This window comes from Amia ocellicauda, chromosome 12 (genome assembly GCF_036373705.1).
Source record: "Amia ocellicauda isolate fAmiCal2 chromosome 12, fAmiCal2.hap1, whole genome shotgun sequence".
Taxonomy (NCBI): domain Eukaryota; kingdom Metazoa; phylum Chordata; class Actinopteri; order Amiiformes; family Amiidae; genus Amia; species Amia ocellicauda.
In genome coordinates this window covers 24475569-24495230 of record NC_089861.1, presented here as the reverse complement: position 1 = coordinate 24495230, position 19662 = coordinate 24475569, and the positions used below count along the sequence as shown (strand labels likewise).

At 46.6% G+C, this 19662-nt stretch overlaps 1 protein-coding gene across 1 annotated transcript; it reads right to left on the bottom strand.

Moving 5' to 3' along the window:
- Positions 1–1307: 1307 nt before the first annotated feature.
- LOC136764025 (uncharacterized) lies at positions 1308–19648 on the bottom strand. The gene is made up of 9 exons (XM_066717856.1): positions 19615–19648; positions 16241–16447; positions 6528–6800; positions 6214–6264; positions 5792–6055; positions 5413–5610; positions 2405–2677; positions 2124–2174; positions 1308–1360 (listed from the first exon to the last, which is right to left on the bottom strand). The coding sequence occupies exons 1-9, from the start codon at positions 19646–19648 to the stop codon at positions 1308–1310; spliced, it is 1404 nt and encodes a 467-aa protein (XP_066573953.1).
- Positions 19649–19662: the final 14 nt, after the last annotated feature.

The window sequence follows — 19662 nt, the reverse complement described above, 5'->3', positions numbered from 1 at the left end:
TCTGGAGATCCACCAGAGGGGCAAGGAGGAAGCCTTGAAGAACTGGAAAATTCAAGATCTGGGGAAGCTCAGGATCCCATGATGGGACCCCACCTCCGGGGACAGATACTCCCCATGTTGGAGCCCAAGTCCAAGTGTTTTTAATCTTTTACTGATAATGATTGCTTTTTAAAATGTTTTTTTAATGGTTTTTAATGTATTTTGGAATTTGTATTCTGGTTTGTCTGTTGCATTTACCATTATTCTTTCTTTTAAAATGCATTAGACAGTTTTTGTTCAGTTCTTTTATTGTTTTGTTATGTTTTCTTAGTTTGTCTAATGCATTTACCGTTCAGTTTTTTCAATGCAGCAGATTGATTTTTTGATTTAATTTAATTGACTTAATCACTGTAGGAAGGAGTAGGTAGAAGGAAGTTCAGGGTCTTACCAACATATTAAGCAAGCAAATCCTCCGCCGAGAAACAACACTATCATCAGAACATGCAGGTTGGTATACTCAACTGGCAAGGGAAGAACACACATCACTCACAATTCAGAATCAACATTTTGCATTAGATGATTCCACTTCATCAGTTACAAATTGTTTTGTGAACCTCGGTTTATTTTCTTTAATTCAGACTTAATATTTTTGTATTACTTTTCAAAATCTAAATATGCAGCTGTTATTCTGTATTACCTTCCTGGTGCCGTTTCACTCTTTTCAACACTACCAGCACATTTGCCACATACTGCCCTTTCACACTGTGGGCACACTTAAACAGTTCTGTTTCTGTTGCATTTAGCAACCTAGCATTGTCTGTTATCATGTGTACCAGTGGGCACAGTGCTGGCTGAAGGGTGAGGGGTATTTGCCAAACTGCTTTTTTTTTTTTAGATAAATGTTTTTGCCGTAGCTCCTGGGCTAATTGCAAAATGAAGTCCCTCCAAGTCATTCTGTAGACAGTGCACTCAACTGTTTGGAAAATCATTAAATAAACACTAATTCAATTAATTAAGGCCTGAGCTCCCTTTTTAGCCCTTGTGACAGTATTACAAAGTGCAGATTGTCCAATATATTACATTCAATATAGCCTACCACTTAATCTGTGGGTCAGGTGGGTGAAGAAAAAAAGTATTTCTAATGTATTCATTTTGACGAGTTTACAGCTGAAACACCATTTAGGTATTTAAATAACATATGTAACATTGGATATGTAGGAGAAATTCACATATACAGAGATAATTACATTTGAATTGTAAAAGCCACTCAAAACGTGGCTATGGCTGTGCTAGTGTTAAGAATATGTTTAAAAATCTAAATGTTATTGTTAGTCTGTATTACCATTCTGGTGCCATTTTGTACGGGTGTGCTGTTGGTTTCCTGCAGGGGAGACAAATAATGAGAGATTAGGATCAGACTCACTCAGAGCGTAGAGTCTAGCAGAACACTGTGGCAAGGGCGTCCTCGGGTGCTGATATTGGGAACTGTCAGGTAGTGGGCGTAACAGCTTGGTATTGAAATATAATCAGAAAAATATATACTTTTGGGGAAATCCTCTGAAACCTACACTAATGCATGTGGCATGGGATAAAAACTAAGCAAAAAGTTCACATCGTCAATCTGCTGTGTGTTCCGTCTGTAAAGGATGTGCAGAAAATATGGAAGGATATGCTAAAGCAAGTATATAAGTACTGGAGGAGGACCTCCCTCAAAACTTGAACAGATCACAGGATTGGTTATTGAACTCTTTGGGGAGGAGTCTCAATGTTTTGGGGGATTGCTGGTGTGCAGGATAGCAGAGTATGTTTCAGCCAATGGGAGGAGTCGGCAACAGTGACAGTGCCGCCATAGTCTCAGACAAGCAGTTTCAATGGAAAGATAGACTTTTGCATGCGGGCGAGAAGGTAACTTTTTCGTGTAAGTCTTAGTAACTCTTAAAATGTATGCAACTCTCTACCTTGCATTAGACTAGTCTAACTGTCAAATTAAGACTAGTCTAATGGTTAGTCTAATATAGTTTTATGCAACCGGCCCCTGGAGCTCAATGGTGGTAAACTATCCCACTTGTTTTCTAACTAAACCTAAGATTTCCTTTCATTTTTATTTATTTTTATCAAAGTAAACAGCTGAAATTCTGTATTACCGGTCTGGCGTGGTTGTGCACGGGAGTGTGGTGGACTACTGGATCCTGGCTCTGTAACATTAATAGGATTGAAAACAAATAAAGAGAGATTAGCATCAGACTCACTCACTTTCTTACAGGTCTCTGCTACAGTAATGTATTGGGCTTGTCCTCCTGGGGAGTCCCAATGCTCATTGGTCGGGCAGCGCTGCCCCACCTGCTTCTGTTCCAGCTCTGCTCTTAATCACTGAAATTAACCCCAATTGTTTTGTGCCCCTCCCCAAGGCAAAAGAAGCAAGCACCTAGTCTCCGCATCCCTGAGAAGGTGCCCAGTATGACACTGCAGTGGTACTCCTGTCCCTCTTCCTCTGTGATCTCCATGCTCATCCTCAGCTGGAAGGTGCCATCTCCATTGGACCACACCCCACTGGACCACACCCACATGGTCACTTGTTGCCTGTTCCTGTACAGCTGAACCTTGGGGGCCTCAGACTCAAACCCAGTGGTCAGACAGTAGAAATATGACTTCTGGGTATATTTAATCTTCTTCACAAACACAAACACTTCAGGATGCACTGAGAGATGAGAGGAGAGGAGAAGAGAGGAGGGGTGGGGGGGTTTAATGCACCAGCCAGGGCAGGGCATTGCCTGCCCCCCCCCTCACTTTTTCATGATTTGAAGATTAGATTATAGTGTTCCAGGATCACAGTGCAGGGTCAGTGCAGCCAGTAGGCTGTGGTGGGGAAGTTAATTGCTGTAGGAGTTTTTTGCCCCCCACCCAAAAAACTTTTAAACAGCAGCCTTGGAAGTGACAGTAGCTTCAGCTATTTCTCTCTGGTATAAATAGCTTGGTTTTCTTGAAAGCTGCAATAACATACATTACATGGCCAAAAGTATGTGGACACCCCTTTTAATTAGTGGATTTGGCTATTTCAGCCTCACTCATTGCTGTATAAAATCAAGCACACAGTCATGCAATCTCCTTAGACAAACATTGGCAGCGGAATGGGCCACACTGAAGAGCTCAGTGACTTTCAATGTGGAACCGTCATAGGATGCCACCTTTCCAAAAAGTCAGTTCATTAAATTTCTGCCCTGCTAGAGCTGCCCCTGTCAATTGTAAGTGCTGTTATTGTGAACTGGAAATGTCTAGGAGCAACAACAGCTCAGCCACTGAGTGTAAGACCATACAGGCTCACAGATCAGGACCACCGACCACCACCAAGGACGTAGCACGTAAAAATTGTCTGTCCTTGTTTACAACAATCACTACCCAGTTCCAAACTGTCTCTGGAAGCAACATCAGCAAAATAACTGTTTGTCAGGAACTTCATGAAATGGGTTTCCATGGCCGAGCAGCTGCACACAAGCCTAAGATCACCATGTGCAATGCTAAGCCTCAGCTGGAGTGGTGTAAAGCTCACTGCCATTGGACTCTGGAGCAGTGGAAACGCATTCTCTGGAGTAATGAATCATGCTTCACCATCTGTCAGTCTGATTGATGAATTTGGGTTTGGCAGATGCCAGGAGAACACTACCTGCCTGAATGCACAGTGCCAACTGTAAAGTTTGGTGGAAGAGGAATGATGATCTGGGGATGTTTTTCATGGTTCTGGCGAGGACCCTTAGTTCCACTGAAGGGAAATCTTCACGCTACAGCATACAATGACATTCTAGACTATTTTGGGCTTCCGGCTTTGAGGAGACAGTTTGGGAAAGGCCTTCCTGTTTTAGCATGACAATGCCCACGTGTACAAAGTGAGGTCTGTAGAGATATGGTTTGTAAAGATTGGTGTGGAAGAACTTGACTGGCCTGCACAGAGCCCTGACCTAAACCCCAACAAACACCTTTGGGATTAATTGGAACGTCAACTGTAAGTCAGGCCTGGTCGCCAACATCAGTGCCTGACCTGACTAATGATCTTGTGGCTGAATGGAAGCAAATCGCCACAAGAATGTTCCATCATCTGAAATGCCTTACCAGAAGAGTGGGAGCTGTTATAGTAGTAAAGGGGGGATCAACTCCATATTAATGCCCATGGTTTTGTAATGTTGGATGAGCAGATGTCCACATACATTTGACTATGTAGTGTAAAATTGACTTGCTACTGAGAAAAGTAGCCAACTACAGTGTACCAGTCTGATGCCACATATTGAATTAGCTACCACTGCCAATGCCTGCAACACTCAGCAGTCTTAGTTCTTAAGGAAGTACTCTGTCCCCCCACCTCCTCTCTCTTTTGCTTTCCTGCCTTCCTCTCATTTTCAGTCTCTCTCTCTCTCTCTCTCTCCCCACATAAACTAATTTATTTGCATGTTCATGATATTATTATAATTTTATTTTTCAGCGATCAGGCCTTATCCAGGGTGACTTACAATTGCTACACTATGTCACTGTCACAGTCTTACAAGGACTGCAGAGCACGGGAACTAGGGGACCCAGGTGCAGTGCTAGTGGAGGTGGCTGATAAGGCAAAAGGGCTAGGCAAGGACATAGTTGAGGTCACAGGCGAGGGTCGGGAACAAGAAGGCTGAGCCAGAGACAGGACTGGGAGCGAGAGAGAGAGACAGGAGAGAGAAGAGGCAAGAGACAAGGAAGGAGGAAGAACCAAGGATCTGGGAGACCAAGGGGCACAAGGGGCACAAGGGGCACAAGGGGCACAAGGGGCACAAGGGGCACAAGGGGCACAGAAGAAGGCTTGGTGAGGCAGACTGACGAAACTTCGTCCCAAGTGAGGGCAGAGAGGGGTTTAAGAAGGAGATCAGAAACCAGGATGGGAGGTGCAGGGCCAATGGGAACAGAGGGAGAGAACAAGAGTGCACATGGAGTAGAAGAATGTTAATTGGATGATTGGAAGATGAGAGCAGGGAGAAGTGAAGAGAAAAGGCAGGGATACAGTGGCCTCTAGTGGTGATAGAGGGTATGGGTTTGGAAACCATGACAGTCACGTTATTTTTACACAAAATAACCCATTTATACAGCTAGGTTAGACTGGAGCAATCAAGGTACAATATCAATGTCCCCCATCTGGGACCCTTGGTTCCAGTGGCCAAAGCCCTGACCGCTACTTCACACTACTAGATATACTAGATACTAGATAGCAGTTTACCATGGTATCTCTCTCCTGGGATATCGTGTGCATAATTACTACCATATATTTGGTTTTTTGGCTTTTGTTTTTTTAAGTATATCTCATGTATTTTAAATGTACAATAAAGGGTCCAGTTTTGGTTTAGGTACAGGAACAATACAATGAGCTTCTACCCCATGCCATATGTTGATCCATAAGGTTCTCTGTCCCTGTTGTACCTTGTCTCTTCTTCCTGTCTTTTAGCAGCTTCTTCAGCAAGGCCACACACTCCCTCCTGTCCTTGACTGACCCAGTTGCCGGAGAGCTGATAGTCAGGATGCTGAGGTCCTGTCCATTGTGGCCATAATCATCAAACACAGTCACACGCCCATCATCCTCTAGCACACAGCCCCGCCTCCTCTGCAGCACCCAGCCCCCTTCAGAGAAAACATGAGAAACAAACACAAACAAACAGGAAAGATCATATGACTACATAGTCTGCAGTCAGACCCATGTGGGAGAAACATAGTAAACCACACAAGCTGCACTCGACTGCCAGCCACACGAGAGAAGACAACTGCAATCCCATTAATAGTCGAGACTGGGGTGGCCGCTCACCTGTGCGGTTTCTGAGACCCTTGATAAGGTCTCGAAACACATACTTCTCTTCCCGGCATACAGTGTCTCTTCCATCCCACTCCTGCACAGCACTAGTCACCCACTGCTGCATGGGCAACTCTGTTTCCGTGTCCCTGTCGCACCAAATGACCGGCACTCCGTCCAGCAGCGTGGAGAGCGAGAAATAGGGCCGCTGTCCGGCCCGAGAGAAGGCTGTGGTGATGTGCACCAGGGAATGGCCGGTTTTGGGAGACGAGAGCGGATCTGAAAATGAAATTGCAGAGGGGGGGTCCAGAACTGGATTGTATGAAGGGAGATTGAGTTGAACACAAGTTTACAAGATAATAACAATAATATAAATACAATTATATTTTGATGTATTAATCAGGTCATTCAGACAAACAGCTGTTCTTCTCTATCACCTGTCTGCTGTGGTTGTGTTTGGGAGTGAGGCTGATCCCCAGATCCTGAATCTGCAAAACAATAAGGGAGGGGGGATAAGAGATTTGGATCAGATTCACTCACTCTTTTCCAGGTCTCTGCTCTGGTGGTGTATTGGGCATGTCCTCCTGGAGATTCTCGGTGCTCATTTGCTGAGCAGCAGGGGGTGTGGTCTGAGGCAACGCTGCTCAGCCCTGCTCCTGGGTCCCACTGCCCCGCCTGCTTCTGTTCCAGCTCTGCCCTCAATCACTGAACTGAACTACAATTCCCCCCCCACAAAGGCAGAAACACACACCTAGTCTCCAAATGCCAGAGAAGGTGCCCTGCTTGACAGTACAGTAATACTCGTGTCTCTCCTCCTCTGTGATCTCCACGCTCTTCCTCAGCTGGTAGGTGTCATCTCCGTTGGGCCGCACCCCACTGGACCACACCCCCATGGTCACCTCCTGTCCATTCTTGTACAGCCGAACCTCAGGTGCCTTGGACTCGATCCCGGTGGCCAGACAGGAGAAACAAGGCTTCTGGGTTTCTTTCTTCTTGTTCACAAACACAAACACTTCAGGATGAACTGAAATAGAAGAGGAGATGTTTTATATTTATTTATTTTTGTGCGGTGATGAAATCTGTGTTTCTTTCTGTAATATAAAGCTGTGATGATTTAATACCCTGCAGCTGTGATAGAAACTTAAACAGTTTGGTGTGAAACAGTGGACTGGGTGTCCATCAGTATGGCACATTGGCATAGCAACTGTCTCTGAATGAAGCAATACAAGAGTTTCACCTACGGATAGTTAACCAACTACATGGAGCTACTTCTTTATTCCAGCATATTGAAAAATATGACACTTATGTGGGTTAAGCTTTTTCTGTCAAATACACTGATTGAGATTAATTACGGTCGTCCATGAGCAAGTGCTGTGAGAATTAAGTGTAATTTTCAGTTTGACTCCTTGTAGCCCGTTTAAACGTAAAACATATTTGGGCATTTTTTTCCTATCACACTCATCTTATTTTTCTGATTTTAGGCTATTTTAGGTTACAATTATTTCATGTTTTTATGATAGGAGAGGAAGCTTCAACCTTTTGTTAATATGATCATTTAAGTTTTTTTTTTTAAACGAATAGCACATTTTAAGTTCTTAGCATGGAGCATCCACAAACAACAAACCTGAAAGCTCCAGTATGTAACTTTTTTATAAAGTGACACAACATTCTTTAAACCCTCTGAATTGAAATTGTGTGGATCCGCCCAAGACTGGAGCATGTATTACTAAGTATTAATTTATGGGGAACCTATTTGTGATAGAGAAAGAGAATTTGAGATTCATCTGAAAAGAACCATGTGCAGTTTGTGTAAGAACAAAAAAAAGTTTACAAATGAGAGGAGGCCATTCGACCCATCGTGCTCATTTGGTGTCCATTAATAACTAAGACCCCATTCACATTTGAGATTTAGGCCGGCCTAGGGTCGCCTTAAGTCAAATGTGAACAGGGTCATAGATTTATGGGAGCCCTGGACCGGGTGGAAACTAGTCCCGCTTTTTGACCCGGCAAAATATCTTTTGAGGCGGTCAAAAGGCGACCCGAATGTGAATTTGAACACATAATAACAACTGGGACGATGCAGAAATTAAAGCACTGTTTACAATGTGGATGGAAGACAAACCGAAGGAAGTGAACAAGCGTTGCTGTCTGAGGATATAACTATAGACGCGATCACAGAAGGCTTCTTTCAATGGGTATCAATCACTCACCCGACCAAGTTAAAAGGAAAATAAAAATTCAAATATCAGACTTTAAAAATGAGAACAAACACAGTGTCCAGAGAAAAGTTCGCATGTTTTTCTGAGGAACTCAGAAGAAATACTGAACAACAGCTTGGATTGCATGGGACACATCAACCTGCAGCAAACAGCACCGAAGAGACAGACACTTGAAGTACTACTACTGTCAAATATTGTAGCAATCTGGTGACTGCGGGCGGTGCAGGTTACTGTGTGTGTGTTTGGGGTTCTGTCTGTGTGTTGGGTGGTGGGGATCTTTATGGAGTGAGTACGTGCTTGGATGTGCACATGTGTGGTGTGTGTTAGTTGTGGGGTAGTTCCGGGTTTAAGGGTTGACCTCACACGGGAATATGGGGGGCGCCGTGATTGGAGGAGCCAGTCACTGGGCCGGAGGGCATAAATAGGGGTGCCCGGTTCCCGTGCGGACGAGTTTAAGTTAGGAGTGTGTGGAGAGAGTTAGAGAGTCGTAGTTATAGTTGCAGTACTGAGACAGAGTGTCGCTCCAGCCTGAAGACTGCCTGTGTTCAATGTTCCTGTTTGTGGTTAACCCTGTGTCCTCTCTGTAATTCCTGCCATTAGTGGTGAACTCCCATGACGATATGGCAAACAAAAAGCCCATATCGTTACACTGGTGTCAGAAGAAGAGGATGGGACCTATGCTGCAGCCATCCATCAGATAAACAAGAAAAAGCGATTCACCACGTGCAGTGAAGAGAGGGGAGCAGCAGGGGCCTGACCAGTGGGGGACCCCCAAAGATGAATTGAGGTGTCACAGGCTGAGGTTCAGCGGGCTCTACCAGAACACCAGACAATCTGACTCGGAGTTCCTCGGGGAGCTGTGGAGAGCCGTGCTATTAGCCTTCCCCATGGGGAGCGCAGAACAAACCATGAGACTGGTCCGGGTGCAGTTCAAGAAGGGAGCCAACGACGTACTCCAGCCAGAGACCGAGCTCCAGGGACTGTGGAACGGCGGTGATGAGCCGGTGGGTGAGCTCCAGGGACCGCAAAGCAGCACCGACAAGCTGGAGGCTGAGCTCCAGGGACTGTGGAAAGATGGTGACGAGCCAGCGAGCAAGCTCCAGGGACCGCAGAGTGGCAGTGACAAGCCCCCAAGACAGGCAGCTTCCACATTGCGGAGAAAGGCCCAGAAACCGCAGCGTGGCCATGACGAGTGGCACCGGAGAGAGAAGCCCAGAAGCCTGGGGGTGCGGATGAGTCGGACTGGTGGAACATTAAGAGGGATTTTGAGCACATTGCACAATAAAGCGGCTGGAGTGACAAGATGAAACTGATGCAGCTTTTAGCATGTTTGAGGGAAGACGAGTGGGAGGAAGTGGAACAGGCTGTGAGTGGACAAGCATTGACATACGGGACTGTAATGGCTTGCTTTGACGACATGCATAGGGACAGGACCCAGCATGACTGAGATGTGGAGCAGCAATGCGGCAACAGCGAGGCGGTCCGGTAGAGGGAGGCTACACTGAGCCAGAGTGAACAGCCCAGCTACCACTCCACGCTGAAGAAGAGGAAGCTCAGCCGGGAGAACAGTGTCAGGGGCAACCGCAACAACCAGGCTGTTATAGCGAAGCCCCACCGGAAGAGGCCTCTCCCGATCCGACGGGACCTGCACAGAAAGAGAATGAAAACAACAGAGAGTGGCATGACGACGTCACCAAAGTGACACCGGAAGACGGACAGCGGAAGTGCAGCCATCTTGTCATGGATGTAAACAAGATGGCCTGTGGAGCTCCACCGGAGATAGTAGAGACGTGCATGGCCCAGATACAGCTCCCCACCCACGAATAGGACACTCAAGTGGGGGAGCAGCGCCAGGGGCACTCGCAGCAACCTGGCTACGACACTGAGGCCCTGCCAGCAGAGGCCTCCCCCGAGCCAATGGGACCTGCAGAGAGAGAGAATGACAGCAACCAAGAGTGGTGCGACAACGTCACCGAAGCGATGCCGGAAGAAGGAGAGTGGAACTGCGGCCATCTTGTTGGGGATGTAATCTAGACGGCCCAGATGTGTGGCCCAGATACAGCTCCCCATCCATGAAGAGGACACTCAAGAGTGGGAGCAGCGCCAGGGGCACTCGCAGCAACCCGGCTACGACGACAAGACTTCGACAGAAGATGCCAAAGTGCTGGGAGCAGACTGGTGGTGGCCGACTAAAAGCACCATTCCAGAGGCAGAGGGTTGAGGCTCGTGCACGGGGTTTGCCCGAGTGTAAGAAGAGTGGCGTCCCAGAGGGGGGCCCACTCCAGCGGCAGACTCTATGTGCCCAAAAGAGGGGCACAATGAGTGGGCAGATAGGTGGCGGCCGACTAACAGCACCACCCTGTTATCCGAGCGGCATCGGAAGCAGCGGCATCGGAAGCAGCAGGGTGCCAATTTGCTGACCCCAAAGATATGGAGAGAAGCAGGAGTCAGACGCTGTGCAGTGGTGCGCGTGTGTGGGCCCAGGCCAGCCCATGACGGGAGAATCATCCAGCTAAGGTCCATGAGTGGGCTTTAAGGGGTCTGCTGGTGCTGGAGCTACTACAGAGACGCCTTACCAGCTAAAGGCAGGCCGAAAGAGTACATCTACATCATCAGAACTGAGATCGGAGCTGGGTTTGCCAGCCTCAACCTGGAGATTTGTGCCGGGGTTACTGCCCGCAATAGCCCGGATCCTGGAGGGGGGCGCGCCAGGGGTGACAATGACCAGGCCCGGAAGCGGGGTGTAAGTACAGCCACCTTTAGTGGATGCTGTTTTATTGTGTGTAGTATTTTACATTACATAGAAAAAAAACAATTCAAATTTTTAATACTTATGATTAAAAACTTTTAAAATCAATTCTTAAAATCACTTAAAATTTTTAAAATCTTTGTGATTTAACGAAAAACAAAATAATTAACTTCAAATAAACATGTGCACAAAACAACAAAACAAACGTGATTAAAGCAAAACTGCTCACCAACATAAAAGTCAAATACATTGAAAATAACTGAAAATGCATTGGACAAAATAAAGAAACAATTAAAAAGGTAAAAATAAAAAACAAACAAAAAAGGTCCAATGCATTTAAAATTAAATCCAAAACGGACAATGTATTTGACAAAAAAATATAACAAAACTAAACCAAAAAACCCCTAAACAATTAGTGATTTAAAAACAACTAAATCTTTAAAAACAGTTAAGATTCATTTTAAAATAGTTTTAAAAACAATCATCCATAAAATAATTAAAAGATCTTGGACTCGGACTCCAGCAGGGGGAACTGACCGTCCCCGGAGGTGGGTCCCATCATGGGATCCTGAGCTCCCCCAGATCTTGTATGTGCCAGTTCTTATAGGCTTCCTCCTTGCCCCTCTGATGGACCTCCAGATTGACATAGTCTCTTACGAACACCATGCCCCTCCGCGCGATGACTATCGGGTCCAGCTCCTGCTTATTGAATAGACAGATATTCCGTCCCTCCCACAGGGCCTGCTTCACTGCGCAGACGACACGCCACCAGCACCTCAGGGTGGAAGATGTTAGTCCCCTGGTAGGACCGTACAAGATCTGCTGGGCGGTCGCCCGCGCAGGAACGGCAAACCTGTGGAGGAACGGAGAAAACAGGAGCCAGACCCTGTAGGCGGAGGGGCACTCACTAAAGATGTGAGCCTCCGTCTCCTTCCCCAGGCAACCCTTATAGGGGCAGGTGTCATAAGGAGCTATGCCCCTTCTGTGCATGAACACTCGGGTGGGGAGACACCGACTCACAGCCATCCAGGAGACATCTTTCTGCATATTCGTGAGGCAAACGTGCGTAGCGTTAGCCCAGATAAACCGGCAGGTTTCGGGAGGGAAATCTTCTATCCGGCTGGTCTCCTGGGTAGATCTCATCTGGCTACAGATGGTCTTATAATCCCAGGAGGCCAGCACGACTTTATGGAGGCCTACTTCGAGCGCAAAGGCTCGGAGCGCCCTGTAGAATGGCGGGGGATCCCACGAGTGCGGCCTGGTGTTATCCATGGCGCAGAGGCTGAATGGTCTCAGGCTGCTGGCAAAATAAAAGCGGTTCATGAAACTCACTTTCTTGCCAGCAGCCTGGATGTTCTTGACCACATAGGCCAGCCCCTGCGCCTTTATCAGCCGCACAACGTCCGGGACCCCCCTGCCTCCATCCAGGGTACCCTTCACCATCTGCACTCTTTTCAGCCTCTCCATTTTGCTCCCCCAGACAAACCGAAATATAATTCGGGTCACTAGTTTTGCGATGACCTTGTCTGGGGGGAAGATCATTCCTATGTAGAGGAGTATCGGGAAGAGGATGGCCTTTACGACCAGCACCTTACCAGCCATCGTCAAGGTCCTTGTGCTCCAGCCGTGGATCTTCTTTTGGACCTTCGATATGGCCTCCTCCCAGCTCCGGGTGCCCGTGTTGGTCCCGTCGATCGTGATCCCCAGAACCTTGATAGACGGCTTCACAGGGAACACGGTCGACGGGCCCCGGCCGACAGGCCATGCCCTGGAGAGGTAGACCTCGCTCTTGGCCTTGTTGACAGCGGCCCCCGTCGCCCTGCAGAAGCCGTCCAGCAGTTCCTCGACCCTGGCCACGGACGGAGCGTCCGTGCAAACCACGGCCACGTCGTCCATATAGGCCAGGGCCTTCAGTTGCTCTCCGCCGGAACCCGGGAGATGGAAACCTGTCACCCGGACGTCCCGGCGGATCGCCTGCATGAACGGCTCCAAGCAGAGGACGTACAGCAGGGCCGACAGGGGTCAACCCTGCCGGACCCCCGACCTGACCGGAAATGGTTCGGTCAGGTGGCGGTTCACAAGGACCCTGCTGCTTAGACCGCTGTAGATGATCTTAACCCACTTCCTCAGGCCAAGAGCGAGACCCATCCTCTCCATGACGAGCTGCAGGTATTCGTGGCCCACTCTGTCGAAGGCTTTCTCCTGGTCCAAGCTGATTAGGACCAGGGGAAGCCCTCTCTCGTTCGAGTAGGCCACGACATCCCTGAGCAGCATGGCGTTGTCGGCCGCCGATCTCCCCCGGGCACCACAGACCTGGTCGGGACCCACGACTTGAGGGAGTGGCCGCTGCAGCCGGAGCGTCAGTGCTTTGGCCAGTATCTTGTAGTCGGTGCACAGGAGGCTGACCGGCCGCCAGTTCCTCAGATCTTTTTGGTCTCCCTTCTTGTGGGAGATGTGGATGCTTTACTAGACTCTGCCCCCTTGTCCGCTTCTCCGGGCCCCCGGTGCAGCCACCAAATGGAGAGTTACCAGATCGAAACTTTGATGTGCCTTTCCTCGGGGGAGAGGAACTGAGGGGGGACAGTGTAGCGATCTGGGATTGGTGGGGGCAGGGTGCATGTTCATGAGTGTGTGTGTTTGGGGGTCTGTCTGTGTGTTGGGTGGTGGGGTGGTTAATGGAGTGAGTGTGTGCTTGGATATGCAAGTGTGTGGTGCGTGTTAGTTAGGGTAGCGGTATAGTTCCAGGGTTAAGGGTTGGCCTCGCACGGGAACACGGGAGGGGCATAAGAGTGTGTGGAGAGCATGAGAGAGTCGTAGTTATATTTGCAGTAGTGAGACAGAGGGTCGCTCCAGCCTGAAGACTGTGTTCAATAAAGTTCCTGTTCGTGGTTAACCCTGCATCCTCTCCATCATTCCTGCTGTTGGTGGTGAACTCCAATGACGATATGGCAGACAAAAAGCCTGTATCGTTACAATATCGTGTGCTGTAAGTGTGTGTGTATGTAATACACATTTTCAGATTATACATCTCAATAGGCTATTGATAACTAATCCATATGATTTATGATTGTGATTTAATGTAGATGTCCTAAATGTGCTTCACTTTCGGGTGAATTGTATAACAGCACTTTTAGACTTGCAGAACTGAAGATAGACATTTGCATTTGAAAAGGGAAATATATTAATTTGATTCCCCATTGAACCAGCACATTTTTTAATTATTTTTAAATTATTTTAATTATTAGAAAGCTTTCACTGCAAAGGGTTAAGATTACTTTCAAAGAAAATATAGAACCGAAAAACTGCCTATATATATATATATCAATATTAATAAGTTGTGATTGTAAATACATCGCATACACTTGTACGCAGACCTAATGTAATGCGTCACTGGTTTGTTTGAGCAGATTTGTTTAATTCCCGGCAGGCACTTCGTTTAGGCTTCCATTTCACATGCATATGTGAACGCTCTTAGGCCTCCTAAAACCACAAATGTGAACAGGGTTTCTAAAAAAAGTAGGACTAAATCTGAGGTGGCCCAGGGCCGGCCTAATAAGTGTGAATGGGGTCTACGTGATCCAAGGGTTCTATCCAGTCCGTTTTTAAATGTTCTCAAACTTTCAGCTTCAACCACATCACTTGGGAGTTTGTTCCAGATTTTAACATCTTTCTGTGTGAATGCCTTGAAGCCCAATTTCCATTTGTGTCCCCGGGTCCATGTCCCCCCACATCATTCTGCAAACCTGACACTGTAGTGGCCACATGCTTCAAAATTTTGCAAGTTTTTTCATCTCTTTTTTTTGTCCCCTAGTCAACTGCTTGACTTTTGATCAAGAAACAGTGCAGTTGACAAGATTAACTTCAATTAAGGCAAAGTTAAAACAAAGTGAGGAATGTTAAGACTGTCTGAAACTAGGAACACAACAAGATGGCTGCCCCTCACCTGTCCTGTGTCTTTCAGGAAAAAGTAAGGTGTTGGGCACCACGGGCCGACAGAACAGCTTCCAGACTCTTGGTACAGATTCTATGAGTCTCTGGACTCTAGTGGAGGGATGGACACCATTCTTCCAAAAGATATTCCCTCATTTGGTGTTTTGATGATGGTGGTGGAGAGTGCTGTCTAACACATCAGTCCAAAATCTCCCATAGGTGTTCAATTGGGGCGGCGGACCGAGGGGGGGGTTCTCATTTGGGGGCCCCCTCAGCCCGAGGCCCCAGGCAATTGCCTTGGATGCCTACCCCCTTGCAACGCCCCTGTATACAGCGCATCCGCGCAAGGCAACCACACCTACATTGCAGTGTGAACATGCCGGAGTCAATGCTGCTCGACAGGGCAATATCCACAGAACCAGGAGCAGCTCTCATGGGTGCTCGACTAGAGGGTATAATCCGGCGGTAAGCCAATACCAGGTGCCCAATAGAGGGGGCCAGTCCTGTTATATCCAACCTATAGAACAAGGCCCAGATTGCAGCCGCACAAATATCAGTCAAGGGACACTTTGAAAAAGGGCCCACGATGAGGCCATGCCTTGTGTAGAGTGGGGCCACCAGGTATTAAGGCACCGGGGCTCCAGCTGACTTGTAGGCCATGGTGATCATATCCACGATCCAGTGCGGGTTGCACTGTTTGGAAAATGTCTGGCCCTGTGTCCCCACTCCATAGGACACAAATAACTGGACCAAATGCCACGTGGCCTTAGTGTGGTCCATGTAGCACCTGAGGGCCCACACAGGGCATAGCAGGTACAGCCGACCCTCTTCATCCAAAGAGAAGGGAGGAGGATGGAAGGCCATTAACTCTACAGGCCTGTTAACATGGAAAGGAGATATCCCCTTAAATCTGGACTCACCCACATTAAAACATACACATGAGGGGTGTATGGATAGGGCATGCAACTCGCTCACGAGTTTGACAGATGTAATTGGCAGGAGAAACACAGTCTTCAATATTACTAACTTGAGGTCAGCTGATTGGAGTGGCTCGAAGGTACCAAGCATGTGCGGGGAAACTGCAAAGCCAAGAAATGAGACCCAGGTAGTTCACCATTGATCAGGGCATGACACACGAAGACAACCTTGAGCATGGACAGAGACTTGCCCTCATCCAAAAGCTCCTGCAGGAATTGCAGGACCCCAATTCCTGCGATTCCTGCAATATGACCCCGATGGGACACCTAACTGGATCCTGCCCCTTGTCCTGGCATCTGAAAAGTCTACCAATGGTAGCAAGTACTGCAACTTAATAGATGGAGTTCTCGCCAACTACCACTTCTGACAGACCTCGTGCCATCAGGCAATCCAACTTTGAGGCGACTGTCATCAAGACCTATCGGTGACAAATCAACCCGAGGGGCACACCGAGGGCTAGATTTGGAGATTTGCATCTGAGTGATTGCAGTGCAGTGTGGGGACAATAGAAGGATCTCAGACCCTCTATCATATGTTGACAATCTGTTGCTTCTATTTGGGAGGGTCTGTTCTCTTTCCCTGTTGTACCTTGTCTGTTCTTCCGGTGTTTCAGCAGCTTCTTCAGCAAGGCCACACACTCCCTCCTGTCTTTGACCGACCCAGTTGCTGGGGAGCTGTCTGTCAGGCTGCTGTTGTCCAAGTCCTCTCCATTGTGGCCATAATCATCAAACACCGTCACACGCCCGTCGTCCTCCAGCACACAGCCCCGACTCCTCTGCAGCACTGAGGCAACTCCTGAAAAAGGGGTGGAGAAAGGGGAGAAGAGGGGTGGGAGAGGGGGAAAGGGAAGAGGGAGATGTGAAGGGGGATTGTGTAGGGGAAATCAGGAATTGAACATAACATGTATTTTGTGTTTCAAATTGTTTGTAAGACATTATTTAAATAGTTATATATTTGAGCTCAGAAGACAATGGTTATCTAAGACCATAAAGAACAGAGAGGTCTGGTGTGGTATGGAGGTTGTAGTAATGGTTTTAAAAGTCACCAAAGAAAGAAAACACTAAACAGTTTCATTGATAAAAATGGGTTAGTGATGATTGGTGGAAAACTGACGATAAGATGCTTAGATTGCAAAGGGAAAAACATTGTTTTAACAGTAACTTGAGTATCTCTGTGGAGAGCTCCCAACATGTATTACTGCAACTCTAAGCCGACTGTTAAGCAGAGAATTGACTCCATGTGCCTAGGCCAGAGACTTGTTTAAACAAGTTAAACATTTGTCTGTAGGCATTTGTCTCTGTTTTATGTGTGAAAATGTTGTATTAAGGGAACCCTAAGAAATAGGAAACTTTTTTACTGTATGACAATTTTGTATTTTCAATCATTTAGAAATAAAATTGAGTGCATTTCCTTTAATTGTCCATTACTTAATAACATTATTCCTTATCATCAGCACACTTTTCTAGTTTTGCACATTCATAAATAGTTTAGTGTGACTGTAACAACCTCAGGGACAAGGATGGTGGATCCAATTGCAGGCTCACTAATTTAGATAGGAGAAAGGCAAACAATCCAACAAGGGGGAATCCAAAATGCAAAAAAACAAGGACAGTCTGAGGGTTAGTTGATTGGACAAACAGGCTAGACAGGAACAAGAAAATAATGGTCAAAACACAGGCCACTACAACAGATCACCATAATACTCAGCACTAACTCTTAAGAGGATGAAAAACTTCACAAATTGTCTAAGCACCATAGGGGAATATATACTATGCAGAGGGAGGCAGGTAACAGGGTTTTGAGTGCTGGACCAATTGGAAGAGGAGGAGGATGGAACAAGTGCACATGGGTTGTGAGGAAGGATAATTGGATGATTGATCCTGGTGCTGGGGAATGTGAGAGACAGGCTTTAGTATTCGGGCGACAATGACCTCTGGTGGTGAACTGATGTAGGGTGAAGTGAAGCTGCTGTAATAACTTGCTTAATTGGAATGATTGTGACTGATTGGTTGAGGAACTCGTACACCAGGTGTGGTACCTTTTAAAAGGAGCTTGCACTCTTAGCCGTAATGTGTTGAAATTCTACATAAAAAAATGTGTTAACAGTCCTATGACACAATATGTGCAGGGTACTGTCTTTCTTCTAACACAACCGAAGTGTGTTATTTATTTTTAACCACAATCCTCTGAGAAATGTGTCTCAACCAACCGCCTCCATATAACTCTGAGTCACCTTAAAATAGATTATGATGTCTGAAGGACAACTAAGAGGAAGGAGGAAGTGAAACAGATAAAGGGCAAAAATGGAGGTATCTTGGAAAATGAACTAAATGAGTATTTCACAGAGGTTTTTACAAAAGAAAAAAGATGACATGCCACAGGCTGACGATCAGTCCAGTCAAACCCTAAGAGAGATCAGGATAAATGAGGAGGAGGTACTGAAGGGACTAGCAGAATTAAAAACAAACAAATCACCTGGGCCAGATGGGATATTTCCAACAGTACTTAAAGAAATGAGGGAAATTATTTATAGGCCGCTAACTCAAATATTCCAAATGACACTTCGAACAGGGGATGTGCCAACTGACTGGAAGACGGCAAATGTCATACCAATCCACAAGAAAGGGGACAAAACTGAGCCAGGAAATTACAGACCAATCAGTCTCGCCTGCATCACTAGTAAAATGTTGGAAAAAATGATTAGACAGAAAATAGAGGAGCATCTTAATGAAAACCATATTCTTGGAGATAGTCAACATGGGTTAGACAAGGCAGATCATGTCTTACTAATGTATTAGAATTATTTGAACATGCAACTGCAGCTGTAGATCACATGAGAGCATATGAGATGATATACTTTGATTTTCAAAAAGCTTTTGATAAGGTTCCACACCAAAGACTGATCCTCAAATTGGAAGCTGTAGGGATTCAGGGTAATGTAAGTAGATGGACTGGTTGATGTCTAGGAAGCAGAGGGTGTCGATTAGAGGAGTCGCTTCTAACTGGAGTGAGGTTGTTAGTGGAGTTCCACAGGGATCAGTACTAGGGCCTTTGCTTTTTCTAATCTATATTAATTATCTGGACTCTGGGATATTTTGCAAACTTGTCAAATTTGCAGATGATGGAAGCTCAGCAGATACAACCTTGGCAGCACAGGCTATTCAGAGGGACTTCGATAATATTCAGTTGTGGACCGACACCTGGCAAATGAAATTCAATGTGGACAAGTGCAAGGTAATACATGCAGGTAACAAAAATGTCCAATTACACTATGGGAGGAATAGAACTGGATGAAGTAACGCATGAGAAAGACCTAGGAGTCTATGTGGACTCCTCACTTTCTCCATCCAAACAATGTGGGGAAGCAATAAAAAAGGCAAACAGAATGCTAGGGTATATTGTCAAAAGTGTAGCATTGAGAACAAGTGCAGTGATGTTCAGACTGTACAATGCACTAGTTAGAGCTCATCTGGATACTGTGGACAGTTCTGGGCTCCACACTTCAAGAAAGATATCGCTGCTCTAGAGGCAGTTCAGAGGAGAGCAACCAGACTTATTCCAGGTCTGAAGGGAATGTCCTACTGAGAGACTGAGGAACTGAACCTTTTCACCCTGGAACAGAGACTACGTGGGGACTTGATCCAAGTCTTCAAAATCATGAAAGGCATCGACCACATCAAACCAGAGGAGCTTTTCCAGATCAGCAGGGACACACGCACCCGGGGACACAAATGGAAATGCATTCTTCAATCGTTCATCTGGCAGTTTATTTAAATATTTCTTCGTATCTTTTGCAGAAGAGGACAAATTTGGGTTAAGCCCCTCTTGGATACTACCGCCTGTGTTTTATTGGTAGACAGAGCTGATGTTCATAATGATTTACAGAAAACACTCAAACTCATTTCGAGAATAAATCGGTCCCCCCTTAAAAAAGTGACTCAAGCCGCCAGTGCTCTCCTCACGCGAACACCCGCTCTGCAAGGAACCGGTTTTCATCTCATCTTGATGAC